Genomic DNA, 27,268 nt, shown 5'->3' with positions numbered 1-27,268 from the left:
TTGTTGTAAGCTAGACAAGTATATTCAGTGATCAGTAACGCATATCCCGTAGGTAGCCAGCCACATCCCGTTGGTAGCCAGGGGCATCCAGTTAGTGGCCAAAAACAACCCTTCAGTAGCGAAGAGGTAAATTTTGTCGACACTTGGCAAACATTTTAAAATTTTCATGTACAAAATCATTCACACAGGTCAAACATCTCTGATCCAAAAGGTATTCTTTGCCGATATGCGACCATCATTTTAAACTTCAGGTAAATATACCAGTCTTTCCGAACCACGAGGCCAATCATGTCCTAAGACCAGATGACCATTAAAGGTCACAAAGGAAGCACATTCTTAAAAGAAAGCACATTTGTCAAAAAGGAAGAACATTGAAAATGGAAGGACATTTAAAAAGGAAGCACGTTTGAAGAAAAATAAAACACATTTGTACGAATATTCAACTTGGTAGGATACAATCTCATCAGAGGCTTACGATCTCATCATTAGGATACGATCGGATGCAAGATATCATATGATACAATGCCTCCAACAGTATTTCGCTCAAAAATCATTGGATCCAAACGTCTTTGGCTCTAGCAGTCTTTCACTGCAAAACACATTAGCTGCAAAAGTCTTTGGTTCCAAATGTCATTAGCTCCAAAAGTCATTAGCTCCAAAACTCTTTGGCTCAAAACGTCCTTGGCTCCAAAAGTGATTAGCTCCAAATGTAATTGGCTACAAAGTTCATTGGTTTAAAGAGTCTTTGGCTCCAAAAGTCATTGAATTTAAAATTCATTAGCTCTAAAAGTATTTGCTCCAACAGCCTTTAGCTCCAAAGATTTTTTTGCTGGTTCCTGTGCCAGGAGCCCCATTTACATACTACTAATATATTTTTTAAATTTTCGAAATTTGGGGCATTACGACCCCACCCCCCCTTCTTTCGAGGGGGAAAAAGACGAAGCCCAAGCACATTTTACACCATAACCTGACCTCGGAAGAACTCTAATTCAAAAATAATATACTTTTAAAGTTTTTCAAAATTTAGTGGCATAATGACCTTCTCCCTTATCTGGGCACAGTTTCCACTAAAACACATTTTGAATTGCAAACACTCCAAATCGAAAAAGCATTGAGTTTTAAAATTTTCAAAATTTTGGGTCTTTAACATTACCTTCTTCTCCTCCCCCCCAGGGTGAGTCGACCCCGGGGCAAATTCCCACCTTACCCGACCTCATGGATACACAAAACCCCTGCTTCAAAATAGTGTTTTTTTGACCCTCTGAACCCCTACTTCCCTTTAACACTAAGGTCTTAAGTTATCGAAATATTGTATTGTTAGATGTTCTTTATATGTATGCAAATTTTCAACACATTCGGAAATCGTTAAGTGGGTAAAAATTGGATGAAAAATCTTATTACATAGTCCATTCATATGTGCACACAGATGAAGCTAATAATAGCTTGGTAAAAAAATAGAAGTAACCTGTACAGACTAGTATTCATCTTCTTTTCTAGAACTATTTCAAAATGTTTATTATCTTTAGCAGTATATAAAAGGGGTTCCGGAGACAGGAGTACGAGTGTGGAGATTGGAACGGTTCCATGAACGGTGACCCTGGCATCAGGGCGGCCGTTTTAGATTACCTTATGTTTTGACCTTGATCTTGAACATTATCCTGACATGTGACCTTAACTTTTACCTTGACCTTTTTCCTTGTGCTTTGAGCTTGATCCTGTCCTTTGATCCTAGATCCATCTTACATTCCACCATCTTGTCATCGAGAACCCCAATCCGCTAATGTTACAATTTTCGTTTTGGTTGCTATCTTGATATATGACAACCTGTCAGGCATCTTGGATCCGATGCCTCAACCACTTTTTTCAAATTCTGACGACACATCCGCCATCTTATTTTCATCTGCTGGAGACCGCCATCTTGGCTGACAACACGACCACAATTTTTTAATGTGGAGGCTGCCTTCTTGGATTCTATCATCTTTGTTTCTGCTGCTTGTTCTTAGAGAGCACCAGCATTCCACTATCTCATGCACATAAGGGCGATGTTCTATTACCTGCAAATGTTGTTGTGGTTCTTATCGATACAATAAATTTATTTATTTTGACAACATATAATGGAAGGGCAGTGATTCGAACCATCATAGCTCTGACCTCTGGGTATTTGACCGCACGGCCATCGAAACAATTACCAGACCGAGAATTAAATAATGTAGGCCTATATACAAAAATAACACACAAATACGGACTTGTAATTTTTTTAAATATGAATAAATAATATCATTGCCTGATAAAATCCGTTGACCCCATAATTTTTTCATTACAGGCTACCACTAGCGCAGTTAACAAATTTAACTATAAGAGAGTGCTGTAGCCATATTGTTTTCAGTAATCGAAACTAGGAGCTCAAGTGTCATGTAGCACACGCGCCATCTTCTAGAGTACATTTCTGTCATATTAGTTTAATTTTTGCCATCTAAAGTGCAGGAAAAATCAATTGCCAGGACGCCCACCATCTTGATATTCGTCTTAGCAGGCATCTTGAAAATCTGTAATTAATAAGCTAGAGATTCTGAAAATTCCATAATTCGTCAAAAAAATCCCTCATTAAAATAATGATCGATTAAATCGATTGCAGTCCTCGGTCCGAACTCTGGTCAATGCAAAAATAGGTAATTTTAGGCATAAAATATTTATTCAATACAATATGACAAAAAATCATAAAATAAGCTTAGTGTAGCTACTATTCTACCAGTCTCCAGTAAGCCGTTGATGACAAACTGGCAACAATCTTGGAAACATGTAATAATTAACCTAGAAATCCGGGAAAAAAATACAAAAAAATTATCAAAAAATCGCCTATTAAAGTAAGATTGACACGATAGATATTTGTGTTGAGTTTGATTCTCGGTCAGTGATAATATTAACAAAAGCTAAATGAATTTATATTCAGTTTACAATTACATTTCATGGAGTTTATAAATCATTCTCTCTACGAAAATATACTCTATAGAAGGTACCTGTTTTTACGATATAAGTATGTTGTCGCTATGCCTACCATGGAAGTCTAATTTTTCTATACTTAGAAAATGTTCCAACCAGGCCTTGTACAACGTTAGGTGTAGTATAAATCATACGTCTCTGAACCAAGAGGTATTTTTCGATGATACTCGGTGCATATTTTAAACAGGCAATGTCCAATGTCAAACGTTTAGACAAGACATCTCCGAAACAAGAGGTCAATCTTGACCTGACTACAGTCTTGAATACACACGTTTTACGAAACGATACACATTCAACAAAATAAAGAACACACAATTCATTCACAGGACACACAGCACACGCACTGTTCACACAATGAACACAGTTCACACACAGGTCACGAAATGGACACACAGCACACACAATGGACACAGTACACAAACTGGACATGCAATGAACACACAGCACACCCAATGGACACAGTACACACTGGACACGCAATAAACACATAGTACACACACAGGTCACGAAATGGACACTCAGTACACGATTAGGACACAGAATGGACACACAATAGTCACACAGGACACACAAAGGTGTTACACATACTCTCTCTTTTATTCACTTGTGTAACTTAAATGTCCACTGAGAATGACTTTGGGAGAACGGTGGATCTTTTAATTTCAAAGGTAAAACAATAAAAAAGGGTGATTTCTTCTGAGTGCCTCTATATTTATTTAAAAATTAATTAACTTAACATCAATAAAGAAAACATGGATTTCACAAACAGGTTAAAGAGGTAACTTAATTTATGTATACACATTGTCTAAGTATATTAGAATTATACCATTCCATGAGTTGGTTGACAAATATTTAAAACTTATTAAATTATATCATGAAAAATATTAAAATTACATCATTTATCGTATGGGCCGGCCTGAATTAGAATATTGCCATTAAGTTTACATTTGGCAAAATTAGAACGGAATCAAAAACATTCAGTTAACATAAACAATTCCCAGTATTTAGAGTTATCAATGTTCTACAATAAATATTTTTGGATATTCCAGTCTCTGTAACGTAGTTATCTACTTGACATGCTGAAGACAACAATAAAACCTGGATGAAGGAGTCGAGGGTGGTTTGGTCAAGTCCACATCCACCTCTTGGACCCAGAGAGGGAGGTGGCTTCTAGCATCAGCAGGGTATACCGCCAGGGTGCGAACCTCGCAAACATGCGCGGTTGTCTTGGACATTTCCAAACCTTAAAATCATTATTAAATTTAGCAAAGTTTAACTAGCTCTACCAGGCACGCAGACTGTCTAATTAACGATTAAAAATTAGTTATAGGGAGAACATCCGTTGCCTAGTTGACTACATATTTGCACGACGACCAGACTGAAATCTTGTTGTGCGGTGCGGATGTTGTCAGTCTGCTCTCGTGACGCAAAGTATTTTCGGGCGGCAGCGACTCGTAATTAAAAAGGCGAAGTCAATTCAAAAGAAATGGGAGAGACTTCGGCTTCCGGAACGAAGGGTTACGAAGATTTCCGACTTCGATATCTCAAAGTTGGTAGTACTGGCCGATGTCATCGCGACTTATTGAGAGGTGCCGAAACAAGAAAAGATCGACTCGCACGAGGCGACTGCTAAAGCATTGATCTTATGGAGGGGACTAGTGCAGTGCTCTGGTGGCTTGGAAATGAACTACGGGGCACTGTTTGTTGCGTGATGCGCCAGGGGGCAGGCGTTTAGTGAGCGTTCAAACACCCAGGGAAATAACTCACAAATCTGCCACGAGAGGGCAGAGGCAGTGTATTTGCAGACCGATAGGTGTCCATCTATTCAGCTGGGGTTGATGACTGGCCAATGAACTGGGCATGGTTCCCTGGAAAGGCAATAGCGATTGGGGGAGGGGGGTGGAAAATGTGCTAGGGAAGTACGAAACTCTCTCGGCAGAGGCCGGAGACGTGCCGAGGGCTTGAGCAAAACGACCCGTGCTCGTGTCTGAAATTGCTCGCATAAGGCTGGCTCTCAGAAGAGCTCCGAGAACACAGTGCCCTGGGAGAACGCCGACATAAGCTGTCTTCATCACGGCTCGGGGGAAAATTACAGGTGACGGACGTGCACCAAGGTGGAGATAAAATGAGCCCACAGTTTGACTCACACTGGCTTGGCTAAAATCAGATGTAGTGCTGGGTACAGATTGGGAAGACTGGCCTGACAAAGATTAAATGGGAGTGTACAGTAGACGGAAAACGTTTAAGTGTTGGCATAAAAAATGACTGGCGAAAATATTTTTCATAATTCCAATTAATAATTTTGGCGAAAAATGCTCATTGGTGGCAGAATGGGGACATAGTACACACACTGGACATGCAATGAATACACAGTACACAAACAATGAACACACAATGCACACACAGTACACACAAATGGACACACAATTCACAAACAGGACACGCAATGGACATGCTATTCACACTCCAAACACGCAATGAACACACAATACACACACAAAACATGCAATGAATACTCAATACACACACCGAACATGCAATGAACACACAATACATTTAGCCATCAGTAGTCTCAGACGGTCGACCAATATGTAAAGATCTTCCAATGATGCGTAATCAATCACTTCTGCCATTTTCATATTCCTGGAATTTTTTTACTACTATTCTTAAGATCTCTATCGTTCCAGTGATCATCGTAACTTGATCAGAATAATTTATTTCATCACATCGTTTCCATTAATTTGGTCTCAGGGTTGAATCATGTCTTAGATATTGCCAGCTTTAGGTGCTTCATCACATTATTTGGTCTTGTCACTTGTTTCAGAGTAACTGAATTAATTTTTATTATTATTTGTATTGTGATTCACTGATATTGATTTAGGAAAACGGGAATTATTTTTCTCCTTGTGCTTCTGATGATTCCTGCTTATTTTGATGGTTTTCTCCGTGTGCTCCTGAGTAATTATGCCGAAATTTTATTGGTTTCTCCTAATTATTCTGGTCATTCATGACCACGATTCTATTGGTTTTTCTCCGCGTGCTCCTGTTTATTCCTGGCGAGACTTCTGCTGATGTTCTCCGAGTGCCTCTGGTTATTTCTGAGAAATCAATCTCTGCTTGAAACTTTTTTTACTTAATAGGACATACAATTTTATTAAGAGTTACATTTAATTAGTGAATTTCTGTTACTAAATGCGCACATTAATAATTTTTCAGGTACAATTAAAACAAATGAATTAGTCAAATAATATGCCTTAAGACAGTTGAGAATCACTGTCATGCAAAACAAAATTCCTTATCCTTGGCGTATAGCGAAATCCTCCTTCTCTTATAATCGTGAATGAGACTACTCCAATTAAACATGAAAAAAATTATATTTACCTCCAAGCAACATGTGGGGACATTTGTTGTTGAACAGCAAAACTACTTGGCCATGAGTTTTTCAAAATTAAAAACTTTCTCTAGCTGATGGATCACTCAAATTCGTGTTTAAGTGTATGTATTGTGTGTTCATTGTGTGTGTAGTGTATGTTTATTTCGTGTCCAGTGTGTGTACTGTATGTAAATTATGTGTCGTGTGTTTGTATTTTGTGTCAATTTTGTGTCGGGTGTGTACTGTGTGTCTATTGCGTGACCGTGTGTGTACTGTTTGTTCATTGCGTGTGTACTGTGTGTTAATTGCGTATCCAGTGTGTGTACTGTGTGTCCATTGCTGGTCCTGTGTGTGTGCTGTGTGTTTACTGCGTGTACTGTGTGTGTACAGGGTGTTCTTTTCTTTTGTTGAATGTGTGTCCTTTCGTTAAATGTGGGTAGCCAAGACTATACAGGTCAAGATTGACCTCTTGGTTTGGAGACGTCTGGTCTAAACGTTTGACGATTAAAATATGCGTCGAGTATCATCGAAAAATACCTCTTGGTTTGGAGACGCATGATCTATACTATGCCTAATAATGTACAAGACCTGGTTGGAACGTTTTCTAAGTATCTAGAAATTAGACTTCCTTGGCAGGCACAGCTACAATTCCTTATCTTTTATAGAGTATCTTGTATAGAGTTGATTTTCTTAGAGAGAATGATTAATAAACTCCACGAAATTTAATGGGAAACCGAATTTTAAATTTTTTTAAGCTCAAGTTACTCATAACTGGCAGAGAATCAAACTTTACAAAAATATATTGAGTCAATCTTTCATTAATAGAGAATATTTTTTGATGGTTATTGATATTTTTTTTTTCCGAATTTCCCAGATGGTAGCCAATAATTCACCAACGACTTACTGGATGCTGATAGACGAGAGACCTACGCTGCTTTTAAGATTTTTCGCCATATTTTATTGAACAATAATTTTATTTTACCTAGAATTACCTTATGGTGGCAGTGTCGTCAGAATCTAAAAAAAAAAAAAAAAAAAAATGTGGTTAAGACAGCACATTCAAGTTGCTGGACATGTTATTGTAATTCAAGATGTCGACCGTAACGAAAATTTCATTCAAGGATTGGATTCTCGATACATGAGGGTGGAATCCAAGTTGGCGACTGAGTTCAAAGGTCAATATCAAGGGCCAGGTTCAAGATCAAGTTAAAAATAAAATTCACGGTCAAGGTCAAAGGTCATCCAATATGGCCGCCGTGACGTCAGGGCGGTCGGTTCATTGACCCACTCCAAGCTCCACACTCCTACTCCTGTTCCCGCAGTCTAAACATATGGATATTCACATACGTGAGGAAGTGAGATAGACGACTGCAATTAAAGTTGACACCGTCTTTATAGTTTCACATTTACACACTGCAGGCTGGAACTATGCGTGCCACTGAGACATGCTCATGGAGGTTTTACTATCTTTGGTACATCATGGATTCTATGAGATACACTTCCACATCTCCTGTTGGATGAAGCTTTTGAGGGGCCCGCTTTGCCCGGGATGCATTTTGTGTAAGTGAGGTGGGATGATAAGGTTGACGCTCGCTGGTGCTTCTAGCGAGGTATCTCCTCTAAGCGCAAGGCTGTGAACTGGTGCTTTGACTTCTCGTAGTGCATAGCGCATATTTAAGATATAAACGGTACCCATAACATTATGTGGATGAGATATGAAGATAAAGCTCTAATGTAAGTATCTTGAATAATTTCAAGATTCTATATCGTGAGTTTCGTGCCTAAATATAATTCTGGAAACAGGTTCTTAGGCCATTTTCACTCTTGTTAAACTTCAGTTTAAAAACGAAATAGGGAACAGAACAACTCATTCGCCGTCAGCGTATTCTTAAATGCTTTTCTTAAACAGTCTCCACTCGGATTTCTTGAGCAATTATCAATTCGCGTGGTTTTTTCTGAAGCTCTGCACACCGTTTGTGTGCCCGGATAGGCGGGGCTCTTAATGCGCCTAGCGGTGTGCTGAAAGGATAATGTGATTACACATCCTGACTGTAGAGGGCTACATACTGGCGCTCAAACTCTGACTTCCCAAGTTTTATGTACTTATTCGGCTTACTTGCAAAACAACGCATTAGCAATTACATTATTTTTTTTATATAAGTACAACTAGACCCAGATTTTAAACATATAAATGCTTCTCGCTTTATGTTAAGTTTCATTGTAATAAAAATCATCTCCGAAATATATATCACGAAATTTGATTTTTGTAAAACATAATCGTTTATAACTGCACAAGTGTTCCTAATTTTGCTTATTTATTTTAAGAATGTAAAATAATTGAGGCTGATGAATCGTACATTGCGCCAAAAATAAAAAACTAAAGGAAAAGGAAAATTACATTTCACTTGTAGCGTAACGGTTGGTATGGTTATCAAAGTTATCATTTTATGTTGGTATAACCGGTCACACGAAGAAGAATTATAATATTTACAAGAACAAAGTACAAAACTCAAGAGTAAAGGAAATAAATACTATATATTGATAATTCTTAATAAAGCATACTGACTGCATCTTGCTTTGCAACAGCAGAAAGCGGAATGACACCTCCCTGCTCTCCAATACACTGATATGCCTGTTCAGGGCTCAGTGAACTTTAGGAAGAGTGAAGTCACGTGTTTAACGTCATGCGGTCACGCGCTGAGCCTCGGGGTGACGGGACCTACGAGACGGCAGTAGGCTCCAAGCCTGCGTGGAGCTCATACATGAGTCGGACTCGAACCCGCAACCACGCGGGCATGTCGTCTCAGTGATCACCACCGGATTTTGAAGCAACGGATTTGAAACGATACATAAGGCCATTCATTTCGCGATAAGTTTTCCAAGCTAGCCTGTGCGTTAAAACTTTGCAGCATTGTGAATGTTTTGTTCTTTACTGGTGCATGTCTACTTTCAGCACTCCAACCATAGCTATCTAGTACGGAAGGAATCGCGTCCTGAATTGACCCGCCAAATAGGGCAATGGCTTCTCTTGCAGACAGTCGCCAATTAAAAGGAAAAAATCCCATACCATATTGTAATCTAATGTAATGAACTATCAGATTATTGCACGAAAAATGATGCCCCTAACGATAAATACTTCAAACGTATTGGCTAAATTAGCCAAAATCCGGGGACTACTTTATTTTAAATAATGTGACTTAACTTTTTCTTGCAAAGTCCATTTGTTTGTGTGTGCAGTGGCGGATCCAGGGAGGATGAGAGGAATGGGGAGTCTGCTTGGAGACACTAAAACCTTACCCTCCTCTGATCAAGGCTTACTTAGGATGAAATAAAATATGCTGGGGAAAATATTACTGGGAAAAAAAAATAATTTATTAATACGAAGTATTTTCCCCTGTTTGCGCACAGTGCCATTATTCTGAAAATTAAATGATTTTAAGCCTCCTAAAACCCTTAGAGATATATAATTAGCTGAAAGTTTGAGTAGGAAGTTTAATTAATATCATTGTCCTCTAGTGGGAACACTGTCAGTACTTACTTTATTACTACTATAATTATTTAATTCCGATGCTGTGGAGCTCATGCCTGGTGGTAGGCATTCCAACCTGCTCCCCTTATCATGCTCCTTATCTGCCCCGCATTACTCGCTAACAGACACACCTCGTCCAAACTATGCCATACACCAACCGTACGTACATAACTTTAAACTTTTGGTGAAATAATTGTTAACTCAAAATACATTCAGAAAGGCTAGTATTCTTATTAACCTGCTAATCAATATAGATTTTTATCATTGCTCAAAAAAAAAATCTTTAGTCTACGTTTTGGCAGTTTGGTTGAACGAATGTCTAAATATTATACTCATTTTAAAAATTCACACGATTACTTGCATTTGACTGTATTAAAACCACCTTTAATTTTTCTGAACGAAGATAAACAAAACCTGATTCGGAAAAGTTACGGGTTTATTATGTATTTAGATACATTGTGTATTTAGATATATTGTAACCAAATTTAGAACATGGCGATCGTGAAAAGATTTTAAATGAAAACGTAAGTCGGAAAAGTTTCTGAGTTACGCATTTCCGTTTGTTCCCTTAGTGCATTCCTCCGGCTTTAGTCTTGACTACAACTTCGTGCGAGAAAATAATCATGATAGCCTATGTCTCTATTTCGGATTGCCACTTTTGTTTTTCCTTTTGAGTCCTATTTGTGTTCACCAAAACTGGATAGCAGTATACATTCAATGAGAGGAAGAAAATACAACTTCTAACACGTACATTACTATATACATATTTTTTAAAGACCCCTAGCACTGTAAGCATTTCACTCTCTAAAAATGTAACTCAAACAAAAATTATAGCTTGAATTATTAAAAATAAATTCATAATTTTGCACTGATAATCACCGACTACTTTAAAGTAAGTGAGTGTTAAAAAAGATTTATTACGTATTTCCAAATACAGGTTTTTATAATCTTATATGCCAAACGCTGCTCTCAAAAGAAAGTTAATTTACAGGAAGCACAAACCAGGCACTCGTATGCAAGTCTACATATTCTTTAAAAAAATCAACGTGGAGCATCAGGAAACATTTATTTCTTCTTCAAGTCCTTGAAAACTTCCGTTGGCGTCTCAAGCAGTTGAGGATATCCTTTAACCACCATTTCGCGCCAATGACTTATACTCTTCTTTGCTAAAGTACGTTTATCAAACACTTAGGAAAGGATTAACAGCGTAAATAACTTAAGTGTTGTGTTGTTTATTCCTAGATTGGTTCTTCTGCACACGTCGTAGTTTGAAAATCAATAGAAATTAGAAAATAATTTTAATTGAAAATCATACATTATAAGTTAATATATATTTTATTTTTCATTGAATTATACATTAACATTGAATTACAAAATAAAGTATTATAACCAATTTTTATTTATGAAGTTAGTATTAAGTTTGTTTGTTTTACATAGATGTAATTTTTACAATACGTATTAGTAGTATATAATTTCCCGTTCTATGTTGAGGTCCCGTTGTGCCAAAATGACCTCTGATGGCAAATATTTTAAAATTTATAATAAAATCAATTAAATAAATTTTATAAAAAGAACCTATACCATTTTAAAATTTGTCTGCCAACTTGAAAATCCGTAATTTAAAAGCTAGAAATTCCGGAAATTTTTTTAATTTATAAAAAAAAATACGTGTTAAATTTTGATGATGAAATTTAAAAAAAGTTAATGGATTAAAACTCGGCAAGTTCATTCAACTATAAATATAGACGGATTCTTCCTCCGCGGAAGCCAAAAGCAGACTGACCTCCACCACTCCCTAGGCAAATATTACGGCAGCCATCTTGTTTTCGTCTGCTGGAGGCCATCATATTGGGTCTGACATATTGTTTTCGCCTTCTATAGGGCGCTGTCGCCAAATTAGTTTAATTTTTACCTGCTAGAATGCAGTAGTTATTTATTTACAGGGCCCAGTCATATTATCAACCACTTGGACCGCCAACTTGTAATTCTGTAATTTTTTAGCTATAAATTCAGGGAAATTCCCAAATTTATGAAAAACATCGCATATTAAAATTATAATTGATTCGTTTTCCTTGGTCCGAACATTGACTGATGCAAAAATATATAATTTATTTTAAAAAATACATATTTATGAAATCATGTAAATAATCATAAAAATAGGCTTAAAGTCATTATATACCAGCCTCCAGTAAACCAATGATGACATATTGACCACCATCTTGGAAATTCGTAATTATTGACCCAGAAGTATGGAATTATTTAAAAAAAAATAATAAAAAATATCTCCTATTGATGTAATGAATGATTAGACAGATTTTCGTCCACGGTTTGATACAAGGGAGTAGAGAGTTCATTAAATTGATTTATTATATATTAAACAGTATAAGGTGTGGGATAAAATACCCCAAAAAATAAAAATATTATATGAAACAGCAGGACAGAGGAGTTAGCACTCATCAAGTGCCAGTCACTTATGCAGTAAGGACGAATTGATCGAAACCCATCAAGCAACTTTGTATATTTTCTTGCCTCATATAGAAAATAACTCTCCAATGCATGTGAAGTTAAAAATATTCATGTACGACTAGTCAAAGTAAACAAATTCAACCAAGTAAACCACAAAGTTTTTAATATATTCTTTAGACTAGAGGCAGGCACTGGCTGAAAGAGACTCCGTCTGCCGGCACGCGGAGAGAGATTTTCAAGTTTGCAGAATATTTAAGAGACCAACCACCTACCTGCTCGCTCGAGGCATGCAGGCCTCTCTTCCCCACCTCTTACTAAAATTTAAAAACTCTGATGAAATCATAACCCTGTAATTGAAAAGTATTTTTGTAATCCTCTCAAAGACCGAAAAATGGAATGGGAATAGAAAACGCACCTAACAAAGTAACATTGCAAGCCGAAAAATTGTCTAGTGCATACACCAGAGTCTAACCCAGGCCATTTACCACAAAAAAATCATTGCCACAAATAATAAACTATAAATATTTTACATGACAAGGGAATCTGAACCAAAGGGTAATTTTCGGCGAACGCGACAAAATTTTTTTAATAGGTCACGTTCAAAGTCAGCCGCATAGATCAGGCGTCTCCGAATCACGAGTTCTTTTTCGTTGCTACTTGTTATATTAAAAAAAAATTATTTCAAGCAGACGAAACAAGATAATCTAAATTGTCAGAACTACATTATGGATATAACCTATTACAAGAAAAAAGGCAAAATAACTAAGCATGCCTTACACTTATTGCAGAATAAAGAATCCCTGAAAAATGCTTTACACTTATAATAAAACCAACAGATTCTAAAACAGTAATCTTCAGTCATGACTACAGCGTTGACTATGCATATTTTAGGAAAAGGTCACACGTTTAAAAAAACAAACATTCAATTGATTTAGGGTGTGATCTCATCAGAGGGAGACGACTTCGTCAAGGGATACAATATCGTCACAGGGATACGATTTCATCACAGGGATACGATCTCATCACAGGGATAAGATATCATCACAGTGATATGGCGCAGGGATACGATATCGTCACAGGGATGGGATACAATCTCATTAGAGGGATACAATCTCATCTCACGGATCCCATTTCATCATAAGAAATATGAACTCATCAGAGGGATACGATCTCAAGATAGGGATACAATCTCATCACAGGATGTACGATCTTATGACAGGGATTTGATCTCATCAGAGGGATACGACTGATACGATATGACTGCTAGGATATGATAGGATACTACTAGAACTCAGTTTTAAGTAATAAAACAATCATTTTTGAAATTCAAAATATAAAAATGTATTTTAATTTTATACACAAGCAGGTAAAACAGTAATTAATGTATGTAGCCTGCATTTCTTGATTCTTTGAGTATGGTGGCAACTTCGTTGACGTGCTAATATTTTCCTCCACTAAGTAAAGGAACTATAATTCTTAACCTGTCGACTAATAAATTATGATTTTCCCATGACGTGTAATCATTCTCTTCTGCTGCTGTCATATTCGTTTCATGTTTATTATTTTTTTAATACCTGTGAAGTCTTCTGTTTTAACAGAAGCTTCAAAATCACTGTCTTCGTCATCTCAATGACCATCATTAGCTTGATCAGAATAATCTATTTTAAAATGTTATTTCTATAATTTGGCCTCACTGCATTATCATTGGTAGCTTTAAGAAATTATTTTATGTTCTCATTTTCTGTTAAGCTTTTGTTGCTGCCATTATTTCAAGTAATATTGTTTAATCCTTCAGCATGAGTAACAGAAATTTACATTTGAGAATTCTGTAGGAAAAACTTATTATTTTCTTCCTGTAGTACTGTATCTTGGTGCCATTCCTTTCATGCTGGAATCCTACACATTTCAATGCAAGTAATGCAGATGTCAAATTGTGATTATTTTTGCCAATTAAACATAAATTCGGTCCAAACTTAGATTTTTTTTCAGTAGACGATAAAATTATACTTTCGGAGGTTTTGATGTTTTTTTTTTTAATCTATCACTTCGTCCAAACTGAAAACTGTATTTGTCGCAACGTATCATTTTCCGCAAAGGACTCTATGCACAATTGCATTTCTCATGACGTCGAGCATTGGTAATTTTAGTGAACGAAATGTCACAGTACCGACTCATCTATGCCATCGATGAAATTACGGTTTTGATATGTCATCAAAATCATCTTCCATATTTTGACAGAAAATGTTCAAATTAGAGTCGAACACTATCATTTTCGAAATAGCTTCTGCGTCTAATACCACGTACATACTGAGATTTTTAATTAGAAACAGATACTTAAAAAAAGAATTTGATTTATCTATTAGCTAGAGTTAATTTTCAATTTTGAAGACTCGTGGCTAAGTAGTTTTGCTTTTCAACAACAGATGTTACCACATCTTGTGTGGCTGTAACTATTATTTATTTTGATTGTGTTATGAGAAATGCTCACTCTTGATCGAAGGAGAAAGAGGGCTGTGGTGCCATCCGCCATCTTGGATTGTGACATCACGACGGCCATCTGGATGACCTTGGTCTTTGACCTTGACCTTTCCTTCGATATTTTCCAAAATTTGCCAAAATTTGCCTAAAATTCGCCACAATTCGTCGAATTTGCAGGTTTTAAGAGAAAATATTCTGTCAAAAATAAAAAAAAATAAAAAATACATATTTAGAGGGAACTTGTTCGTTTTGAGAAAAAAATTTCCGTTTTATTCCACAAATTCCTAAAAGTAAGCCACCCCTAAGCCACCGAGGTCAGGACCTTGACCTTGACATTGATCGTAAACTTTAAACGTTTATAGAATACAAGATGGTTGACCGTAACAAAATATGCAACGGCGATATCTTTATTCAAGAGGACGAAATTTTCATTAAAATTTATTAATACATCTTTATATGATTTTTAAAATTATACTATAATATAAATTTTGGATTTTCAAGATGTTGGTCGTAACGATAATGGCTACGTTTCTAGAGTTAAAGATGGTGGATGTGACTTAAGAAATTTTTATTAATTTTTAAAAAATTGTTATTAAAATTGTTGTGTTTATTATTAATAAATTCATTATTAACTCTTGACGGGAATCAAACAGAGGACCTAAATCTATTAAGTAACTAAACATTTGAAGTAAGCAAGATGTTTTTATTTTTGGAATTTTTTTGGAACTTTTTGGTCAAAAATGAAAGATTTCAAGTTTATGGTCAAGGTCAAGGTCCTTACCTCCGTGGCTTAGGGGCGGCTTACTTTTAGGATTATTAAGCCATTTTTAGGAATTTGGGTTCTTTCTAAGGCAAAGGTCCTTTGAGGCTTTCTGAATTTCGAATTTTTGAATTTTTGAGGAATTAAACGGGAAATTTTCCCTCAAAACGAGAATTTACACTCGAAATAGGGACTTTTTTTTTAATATTTTACGGAATTTTTTCCTAAAACTGGAAATTTGACGAATTTTGGCGAATTTTGGGCAAATTTAGGCAAATTTAGAGTCATCATGGGCAAATTTTGGCAAATGCTGAAGGTCAACAGGACATGTCTGTTGAGGAAATTTAAGACGATACAAAATACCTTTGAACATTATCATACGTTACCTGGAAAAGTCATCATAATTATAATAGTAATGACAAGGAATTAAATTATCAACATGGAATGTGAGACCGAGTATTGAAAGTGAATTCAAAATGTCTTTCTTATGGAATTAGTGTCGGTTTACGAGGGGCCCAGAACAAAGAAGGGACAATCACCTGTTATTAATACGCGAATTTTTTGTTCACAGAACCAGAATGCTTTTACACAGGGAAGGTAATGATCAGCGTGGAGTACAACTTCGTGGATCGAACCCTCACGTGGGGGATAGCTTACCTAGCGCTGAACTCTGCTTGGTTGGTATCATCCTTTTTAATGGCAGGTAAGTTACCCTTGATGTTAATAAGCCTAAACATATTTATTTTTTATAATTATCAGTTTCTAAAGTGTTTAGTTGATTCGTTAGTAGAAGGAGAGATCCTTATATGCGTTACATTGCTTTAGAAATGTGTGTGATGAAATTTCATGTCGAAGATTCACTTAATATAGTTATACGTATAATTAATTTTTTGAAAGTGACGGTAAATAAGTTTGGAATTTCCTATTTTATGAAATTAATTTAATAAATATAAAATTTAATGAAATCATATAGCTATTAACATTTAAAACCTTTGATTTCAGTTTGCTCCTGTGTTGATAACCCAAAAAAGACAGTGACGTACTTCTTGTACAGTCCGTGGATGATGGCAACTACTGCCATTGTCATAGCGGACTTGGCAGCTGCAATTGTACATTTCGCTGACATCAGTCAACTTCAGGTAATATCGGCAACTATAAAACAATTAAAAATGTGAATTATCTCTTTTTACGTTTCAAAAGTTCATTTAAATTACATTATTTTACCGGGGACTTAACTGAAACAGCATAGAAACTCGCTTAATTCTTTCTCAGACCAATTATTTTTTTTGAGAAGTTATAAAAACTTTTATTGCATTCCTAAATCCTGGAAATTGAAGAGTTGCGTCTCCATACATTTTGGTAAATGAATAAATCAATTAGATTTGTGATTTGCAGTCACAATGTCTATTAGTCATTTGTAACATACCCGCAAAATTAACCTTTTCATAAAAAAAATTTGGTTGTCTGTAAAGTCGGTTTACGGACGATAGTTTAACGTGCCAAAGTCTTAAAAAAAAAATGAAATGATTGCATACTTTTATGAATAAAATTGAATCATTTTTATTGAATTATCATTATGGATACAAATGAGTGAAATGAAATCTTTAATTTAATTGATAAATTTACTTTTATTTGCACTCATTTATCAAAATATGTTTATTACTTTAACGAAGAGATTTTTTTAACTATAACTTTTATATATGTTTGATATTTAACTTCAAGATCGTCGAGAATGTTTTACGCTTTTTCGCAATTACACATTTAACGACGATGTTTGTTCGTCGTGAAATTAAACGTAGAATTTAATAAAAATACCCTTGCAGTTAATAAAATAAGTATTAGTAAGTTTAAGAAAGAATTTCGGCTTGAATACCCAACCCAGACGCTCGTGGTGCGCTGGGGCCGAGATTAAAATTCGTCAAGAATATTTTACGTTTTTATGTCTTCCAGTGCTCAAAATTATATGCAATTGCACCCCGGGCACGAAATTTTATTTATAATTCATTAATAATAACGCCCCTCGCGATAAACAAAGGAAAATATGTATTAACGAGTGCCTGGTTTCCGCGGAAGGGGATAGATAGAGCGATTCGTTCGGTTCGCGTCCGTCACCGTAGATGAACGCACCATAGGGGAATAATATTATTTCGTTTTTATAATACGATTTTATAACAAATACGCATCCCAAATACACCAATCTTATTTATAATGTGTTACAATGTTTTTTAAAACATTGTGCAAAAGATCCCGGGTGTAATTTGAATTATTATATGTAACTGTAAAACACCATTGTGCGTACAAAAACATATTTGAAAATTCAACATTACTTTAAAATAACCGTACCAATTGTGCTGAAAATCGGTGGACAATCGTTAAATTACATAATATTAATAATTCAAACGACGAAAACATGTTTGAAAAGTCAAATCGATGGTTGTTCCAATCGAGTGGGAGAGAGATAGATGCAGCGAAAGCGTACAATGAGCGTAACGGGACACATCGTAGTGAGACAATGTGCGTTACGGGACACTTTTTCGTGCATGCAGCCGGCGTTCATCGATTTATTAGACGTTGTCACGTCAAAAATCATTCAAAATTACAATCGAATTACAATGACTTTAAAAAAATTGAGTTTCAGATTAGGAGAATATGGCTTTGGACTAATTTATGTATTACTAGCTGACCCGCAGACGTTGTCCTGTCTAAATTTCAATAAAAGGGTTGGTGATATTTTTGTGAATTTACGAAAAGCTATCGATAATGTGTAAATATGGTGAACATTAGAAGAAAGAAGTTATCTGATTGATCATTGTATTTATTAATGAGTGTGGCCATGGATATTCAATTTAAGGAGGACCACATTCAGAAGTATGCCAATTTATAAATTTTACATGTGAGAATAATACGATCGGCAATACACCGCTGGAATGCTGGAAATGTGTGATATGCCTGGAATGTGATCGTCTTGGAACTATGTGGTTTTGTTTCCAAATGTTTCAGAATTGAAAGTATACAATAAAAAAATAGAAATACTTTTATTCGATTGGTTTGGTGTGTCATTACAATTTCGTTCACTGCAATGCTTCCAGGCCGTAAACAAACAAAGCTGATGGTTTTCCGACCCGGGAACAGGCAACATACAACTGACCATGCGAGAAGCATGAATTTAAAGGTTAATGCCGCAAACATGATTCAATTATAAAAATTGCAAATGCAAGCCGCACCGGAAACTGCAAGCGTTTAACGTATAATGGCATGATGATCGGAATCATTAGAATTTATGGTATCAAACGGTCTTATACTTTCTCCTTCCTTTAAGAATGGTTCATTTGATGACTTTCATCAGTTTCTTCACTTCAAGCCGGGTGCCATTACAACGACGGGGTTGGTTGATATTTCTCAACATTATGATTACCTATCCGACTTTCAATTGGAGATTGCGAGGTGGCAAAGCAGGCAATTTCAGCGAGTTTAAAAATTCAGTTGGATAGTTGACGACATAATCTTGGCTAGTAACAGACCACCGAATTGTACGTCATCAATTATCCAGCAAATTTCACTTTGAATCTTGAAATTCAATTCCTTGAAATCAATGTTTTTGCAGCACGTTCGCTCAACCAAACATGATTTTTGTAATTTTGAGCAATGTTTGGGAATACCTTTCTGATGAGTTCGAGTTTTTGAATCGGTGAATTGGCAAAAATTGGTGGGGAATGTAATGCAGCCAGTCGAAATGTCCATGGGGATTTTGCCATTGCCAGTGTTCAGTAATTGTTTTGAAAATACTTCTCCAGATTGGTCGTTCTGCAACTCTACACACATGTTCATACTTAATTTGATTGTCTTGACATATTTCCACAAAACAGAGGACTTCAAAAATGCATTAGTTCATCAGCTGGCGTTGAACGTGGAATTACGAGCGATGTTAAGCGAAAATCACCTGCCAAAAGAATTATCGCACCACCAAACTGGTTTTGATTTTTCTTAGATCTTGCATCGTTCGGTCTAATGCCTCCAAATATTTTTTATGTGCCATCGTACATTCATTCCAAACGATCAATTTGCATTGCTGCAAAACTTTGGCCATCGCACAGGTCTTCGAGAGGTTGGACATTGGAGTTTTATTGATTTGCATATTCAATGGCAACTTAAGTCCTGAATGATCAGTTAAACCACCTTCCAATAACATAGATTCGATTCCTGATGAAGCAAGCGCAAGTGCAATTTAATTCTGAGAGCGAATCGTTGCCAAAATCAATGCAATCAAAAATGTTTTTCTAGTTCCACCAGGAGCGTCCAAGAAGAAAATACCTCCAGTTCCATAGTTTACAAATTTAATGAATTTTGTACACATATTTTTGTTTCCGATATAACAGCGGAACGTTCGTTCGAACTGATTCTCTCAATGCATCGCAATCATATTGTTTTTAATTTTTCAACCTTGATTAAACGTGTCATGCATCGGATGACTGGACAATGTCATGTCTAATAGATATAATACCTTATTCGATATTATCAAGCACATATTCTCATTTTATTAATATAAATGCATCGTCAATTTCCTCGCTCAGTTGCAAATATGGATTTGATGTTATATTTTCATCTTATTCAAAATATCATCAGACATGTTATATTTGTATTTGTTCCACAAATAAATCGGTTTCGATGGGAAGCATGCTGAGATAATTATCGAAAACAATGTTTGTATTTGGTGAGCATTTGTCGAAATCATAGCGTCTCTGAGGGTGTAATGCCAATGATTGTCATTCTCTAGCAACGCACACTTTGACAGGCTTCTCTATATGCGTTACACAATTCACCATTAACAGTTCGTAGATGTTGGAATGATGTTGGGCCACGAATGTTGATTAATAGCAAAAGCAAAAAAAAATTGGTTGTCTGTAAAGTCGGTTTACGGACGATAGTTTAACGTGACAACGTCATAACAATAAATTGATGAAATGATTGCATACTTTTATGAATTAAATAGAATCATTTTTATTGAATTATCACTATTTTGTATGGGTAAAAAGAAGTGAAATGAAATCTACAATTTAATTGATACATTAACTTTTATTTGCACTCATTAATTCAAATATGTTTATTACTTTAACGAAAAGATTATTTTAACTATAACTTTTATACATGTTTTCTATTTATCTTCTTCCAATCTGTGTTATTCTGTTAAGGATACGACGATGATAGGAAAAGTAGGAAACGAATGAGAGTGTTTCAATTTTAATGTGCCTCGAAAAAGTCAAATCAATGGTTGTTCCAATCGAGTGGAGGAGAGATAGATGGAGCGCAAGCGTACAATGAGCGTAACGGGAACCAGAGTAGCGGGACAATGTGCGTAACGGGACACTTTTTCGTGCGTGCAGCCGGCGTTCATCGATTTATTAGACGTTGTCACGTCAATAAACACTCGTTATTGCTTGGATGAACTGTGTAAATGCTACCTAGTACATCGGTGGAAAATACATGTGAGTAAACTGGAACTGGATTTCATTGTTTCCGTCGCTGTAATTTCTTTGACCGTTGATTCGAAACATATCTTGTTATTTCGGAGTATATCAGAGTTCTGGCGAAGTAATCATTCTGGCACATAAAAAAAACTGGCCAATGTTGTATCTAGTGGTCTATTAGCTCGTTGTAATGTGTTCTCCACAGTGAAGTATACTCTTTTCCCATTTTCCAGGACAGCCAAGTGAACATCAGCTGGATGTCTTTTATGTATGGCGAATGAAAAATGCGCCACATTGCTTCGTTACTGTTAATACATATACGCCAAAATGATATTGAGTGACTTCATCGTTCGAATTCTTTGCTCCAACTCCAATCACAGCCATGTCACTTTCTTTGGTCACATACTTGCAGATGTATTTGATGTAGTTCTCAGAATGTCAAGATTCGATGTTGATGTGCGCTTTGGCGCTTTGAATGTCTTTGAAAGAAATGGCGACTGATGGGTGATTGGCCAGGGAATAACTCTTGTCGAATTTATATCCACTGCGGATTGCACGTGAACGTGATGAACAAATATGATTTTCCATAATGGCGAACATACGTCATGGCATCTTGAACATATTCATGCATTTATGTCGCGGGCTTCCAACATACTTTGCTGGGTGAATCGTCGTTCGGCCGAAATTCTCTGCGTTTCCGTCAGCATTGATGGCATCTTGAAGGTGGATATACTCTTCGAAACGGAGTTTTGTCTGGTTCAAACTGATGAATGTCAATCGCCCAATTTTAATTTGGATGTACATATTGGGAGCATATTGGTGAAATAGACTCCGACATTTCAAGATGTGAATGTCCTCATTTTCACGAACCATCAGTCGATATGAATAATAGTTCATTGAACTAACTTTTTTGTTCGTTTCAGCACTTGTAGCCTAATTATTTTTTGTGTCAATTAAAATAACTAATCTAATTGAATTTGATGTATTAGCAAAATTATACATTTGTTACTTAACCGTAGTGAATTTATCATCTTTATCGAGAAATGATAACCATCTTCACCTTGCCAAAATATTATGGAATATTGCAATCCATCAAATGATCAAGACGTTTCATACACATGCTGCAGCTGATCGTTCCGCCGATGTAGAACATTAAAACGAGATGCCATATTTTCACCAAAGTAGTATGTAAATGGTGTTCCGGCGCCAGGGTTCAGGGTGAGCAGCCGAGGAGCCGACCACCGTCTTGGATTGTGACATAATGACGGCCATTTTGGATGACCTTGACTTTGACCATTAACCTTGACCTTTGACCTTCAAAATTTGTCAAAGTTGCCCAAATTTCATCAAAATTCGTCAAATTTCATCAAAATTTACAGTTTTGGACAAAATTCCGACAAAATACCTCAAAAATTTTGAAAAATAAATATATTCCGATTTTGTGGGAAAATTTCTCATTTTAGTCCTTAAAAATTCCAATGGCTTCGAAATTCCTAAAAACAGCTTAAGCATCCATGTATACAGCCTCCAATAAGCCGTTTCTAGGAATTAGGATGCCATGACCGTCATCATGGATTATGACGTCACTGTTGCAATTCACGTTACGGCCGCCATCTTGAAATTTTATGATTATCATCCGATTTTAATGAAAAAAGTTCTAAAATTTATAAAAAAAGTATTAACATTTAATTAAATATTATTTAAACCATGCACTTTGGCCATATAGCTCGGAGTACTCTGTTCAAACCCAGCAAGATATAAAATAAAATAAATGACTTCAGGTCCTTTTTCTAAGGAAGTTACCGGCAGACTGGCCTCCCACCACTAATGCCAAGGTAGGCCTATATATCGCCACCTAGAATGTCACATCCGCAATCTTGGAATTGTGTAATTATTGACTTAGAATTACGACAAAATTCCCAAAATTCATTAAATAAATCACTCGTTAATTTACTGATAGATTCGATTAGTTGCTGTAGATGGTTCGATCCGTAACCTACGCAAATATTTTAATTTCATGTTAAAAATAATAATACCAATAAAACATGTTTAAAAAACCTAAAAGAAGCCTAAGTTCCGCATAAACCAGCTTTCCGTACGTCTTAATGTACGTCATCTTGGAAATCTGTAATTATGTAGCTAGGAATTCCGGAAAAAAAGTTCTAAATTCATAAAAAAAATCACTCGATAAAACAATGATTTAATTGATGGATTACCGTCCTTGGTTCGATCCTTGGTCAGTGCAAGAAAAATAAGTTCAGTTAAAAGCAAACTAATTTAATTAAAAACACCACAAAAGCGATAGGTCCGAGAAATAAAAACACCACAAGATATTTTACATACATAACTATACTGCAAATAGTCTATTATACTACAGATACACTTGCAAAAGTTAACAATTCGATAAACATTTAGTTCTGCATCAGCGTCAAATGACTAATTCTCAGCTCCAATCGGTTTATACTAGATAGAGACGAGCCAGATCCATTACTGACATAGTCTTCATCTTCTTGACAGAGTTTCTGGACACCATGTTTAACAGTATGCTTTACATTGTCAGAACTGTAAATTACAGCCGATGTCTTGAAAGAACACTTCTTCACTTCTTCCTCGAACGGATACGGCTTACCACATACACAATCCAACCACAAGTTATATTTCAAAGGTTCGTTTGTTGCTACGTCATCAGTAAGCTGATTGATTATGTTCTGTCTGATATGTCAAGAAAATTATAAATGTATTTTGACTCACTAAACATATTTAGATAATAGTAGTCTTTCAATGTTACACGAAATGCAGACTGTGCTAAGTAGAAGCCATTATTATTCACCTGTAGAGCACCGAACATAGTCTTGGGTTTAGATTCATGTCCAGACGTCATAGCAATCGGTTGCTGCACATCATTTTTCTTGCTTGTATGCTTATGAGTCTCCAATATAAAGCGAGGAGTAGAAATTTCTAATGGTAGTTCAGCAGTAGACACACGGACTTCACCTTTACATTTTTTCGCATGATGTCGCAAACTTTCAATGCGTGTAAACCAAACATGGCACTCATCGCAGCGAAACTTCGAACGAGTAGGATTATTCACACATTTGCTCTGCTCATGTCTCCGTGCATCATGGGAAAATGCGAACAACGTATCATAGTAGCTGCAAGGATACCGTGGTTATTATAACGAACCTTTCAGGCCCGAACCAGATAATGACGTTGCTGCAGTTGTACAAATTCCTGGAATACTCTTATGAACATCAATGCATCGCTGTTGTAGCGAAACCCGTACCTTCTGTCGTACAGCGCGACCTCTGCATGTCTTCATGTGCGTTTTCATATTATATTTTCTGGCAAGCTGCTTATGACATTTCTCAGAACCAATCATTTTGCGAGGAGGATTTTTAGCACATTCTCTCTTCTCATATCATCGAATATTACTGTTGTTCGTGAAAATCTTGTCACAGTAATGACACCGATGCTGGAAATTTGATGCTGCAGTCAGCACTACCGGCATTAAAGTCTCTTCTGCTGGTGGTACCACGACTTTTAAAGTCTTTTTTAATGTTGACACTGACGAAGACATACATTCCATCGAGTTCTGCGTCGACGTCGTCACGCCCGTCGAGGTCTCTGTTGTCGTCTAGGCCTCAGCTGTCATCGACGTCTCTGCCGCCAGGTTCTGCACTGCTGGTAGTAAACCATCCAGCAAGGACGTCCCCAGCGTCGTCGCGACCATCGAGGTCTCCATGGATGCTACAACTTCCATCGAGGCTGACATTAAAAATTCTAAAGATGCCATCAAGTTCTCAAGAACAAGTAACACGACTTATGCATCAGATGAGACAAACTAGATGATCACTATACCGTCGACGACAGTAAAAATACTGAAAGTCCCGACCTCTGAGACTCGCTTATACACCCGCAACCGACGGAATAATATGCTAGTCACAATAATATCCATTTACTATAATGCACGAGTCAAAACATCATTTAAAAAAGAAGCCCATTCGGAAGCACAATCGGAAGCACAATCAAAGAAGAGGAAGCACATTTGAAAGCTCAATCAACGAAAGGAAGCACAATCGGAAGCATAATCAAAAAAAAGGAAGCGCATTTGGAAGCACAAACAACGAAAAGGAAGCACAGTCATATGCACAATCAAAGAAAAGGAAGCTCATGTGGAAGTTCAATCACAAAAAGGAAGCCAAATTGGAAGCACTATTAAAGAAAGGAAGCATAATCGGAAGCACAATTATCGAAAAGGAAGCAAATGCGGAAGCACACTCACAAAACTGGAGCACATTTGGAAGCACAATCAACGAAAGGAAGCACATTTGAAAGCTCACCCATAAAATAGGAAGCAAAATCGGTAGCACATTCAACAAAAAGGAAGCACATCTAACGAAAAGGACGCACATTTTCATGAACATTCAATGTTGGAAAATGTACTTCTATGAACAAACTCTTTGGATATATCGATTGTTGTCAATACCTTTATTCGCTTCAATATTTTGTTTCTCTTGTGTTTAAGTATGTTGGCCATTGTTCGTGATCTCATATTTGAGATTAAATGCGTTTATCTTTAGTATATAATGGTTTTTTTCTTTTTCGTTTAAAATTTGACACTCATTCTTATCAAAGTTAACTGTTAGTCCTTTTTTGGTCATTTGGCTAACTGATAATAAATTATGTGAAATGTCGGGAACATACAAAGCATCACCTATTTTTAAATCACCAGTTAATTGGACATCACCTTCTCCAGATGATTGTATTTTAGTATTGTTAGCCACTGTTATATCTCACTTTTTAGGTTTTATTTCTTTAAATCAATCCTTTTTAAGAGACATATGGGTGGTCGCTCCACTGTCAATAATCCATTCATTTTCATTGATAATAATGAGGGTTAAATTGGGAAAGGTTAATTTTAGATTGCAGAACTATTTAAATTCTAGAGGAATAATTCATCAGAAAACAGTTGTCTACTCACCCGATCAAAATGGTGTGGCCGAGCGCTTTAACAGAACACTGATAGAAAAAGTTAGGTGTATGCTACATGATGCTAACCTATCAAAGCGTTATTGGGGTGAAGCAGTAAGTACAGATATTTTTTTGAAAAATAGGACACACACTAAAACTTTAATTGGTAAGACGCCGGAAGAAGCCTGGACCGGGAGAAGAATTAATTTATCGCATTTACGTATATTTGGATGTGAAGCATATTTATGAGAATTAATGACAATAAAAGGAAGAAATTAGACTTCAAAAGTAAAACATATATATTAACTGGTTATGCTTAGGATAGAAAAGGGTATAGGTTGATTGATCCTGACGATCAAACTGATATTACAATATCTCGGGATGAAGTATTCATTGAGAATGATGCCCAACCACTTACGTTTGAAAAATAATGAAAATCGTAACCATAAATATGATGATGCCCGACCAACTACGTCGAAGAATAATGAAAGTCATAACGATAGGAGTGAGGTTCCCATAAGATTTAGGAAATACTGAAGATGAGGACTAAAATGAAGACGTCGATAATCAAGAAAGTTCTGACGAATTTCTCGACTTTGAAGAACCAAAAGAGGCTGTGAGGAGGAGATATACGGCAAGGGAGAGACGACCACCAAATTATTTTCATGACAGTGAATACAGTGCTTTGATTATAAATGAAGAATATCCCACTTAGGCATTGTTCACTCAGATTACTGTTTGCGTTATCAGCAGAAAAGGGATTGGAGATTCATCATTTTGACATAAAAACAGCATTCTGGTACGGTGACTTAGATGAAGAAGTTTATATGTCACAACCGCAAAACTTTGAAGTTGAAGGTAAAGAAAATTTTGTCTGTAAATTAAAAAAATCAATTTATGGCTTAAAACAAGCCTGGATCATGGCATAAGAATATTGATGAATCAATATTGTGATTTAATTATGTGAAGTCGGCTTATGACAGTTGAAAATATTACATGAAAGAAAGAGTGAAAATAGTGATTTTTGCCCAATACGTTGATGATTTTTTCATATTATTCAATGATTTAGAAGAAGTGAATCAACTTAAAAATTCGCTAAGCCAAGAATATAAATTGAAGGATCTTGGAGAAGCTAAAAGATGTCTGGAGATTAGCATAAGAAGTAAAGGGAAACATGAGATATACTTGGACCAGGAGGTTATATTGAAGAGGTAATTAAAAGATTT

General features: G+C 36.1%; 1 protein-coding gene across 6 annotated transcripts in view; it reads left to right on the top strand.

Moving 5' to 3' along the window:
* Positions 1 to 27,268, top strand: part of LOC134527117 (uncharacterized) — a 124,851-nt gene that overhangs the window by 83,929 nt on the left and 13,654 nt on the right. For all 6 annotated transcript variants that reach the window (XM_063359479.1, XM_063359483.1, XM_063359478.1 and 3 more), the window contains 2 exons: positions 16,178 to 16,309; positions 16,609 to 16,745. In XM_063359479.1, coding sequence (XP_063215549.1) covers positions 16,178 to 16,309; positions 16,609 to 16,745 — 269 coding nt within the window. The remainder of the gene's footprint in view (positions 1 to 16,177; positions 16,310 to 16,608; positions 16,746 to 27,268) is intronic.

Source organism: Bacillus rossius, chromosome 1 (genome assembly GCF_032445375.1).
Source record: "Bacillus rossius redtenbacheri isolate Brsri chromosome 1, Brsri_v3, whole genome shotgun sequence".
Taxonomy (NCBI): domain Eukaryota; kingdom Metazoa; phylum Arthropoda; class Insecta; order Phasmatodea; family Bacillidae; genus Bacillus; species Bacillus rossius.
Note: the sequence above shows the minus strand (reverse complement) of the source record. Positions and strands in the feature narration are given on the sequence as shown.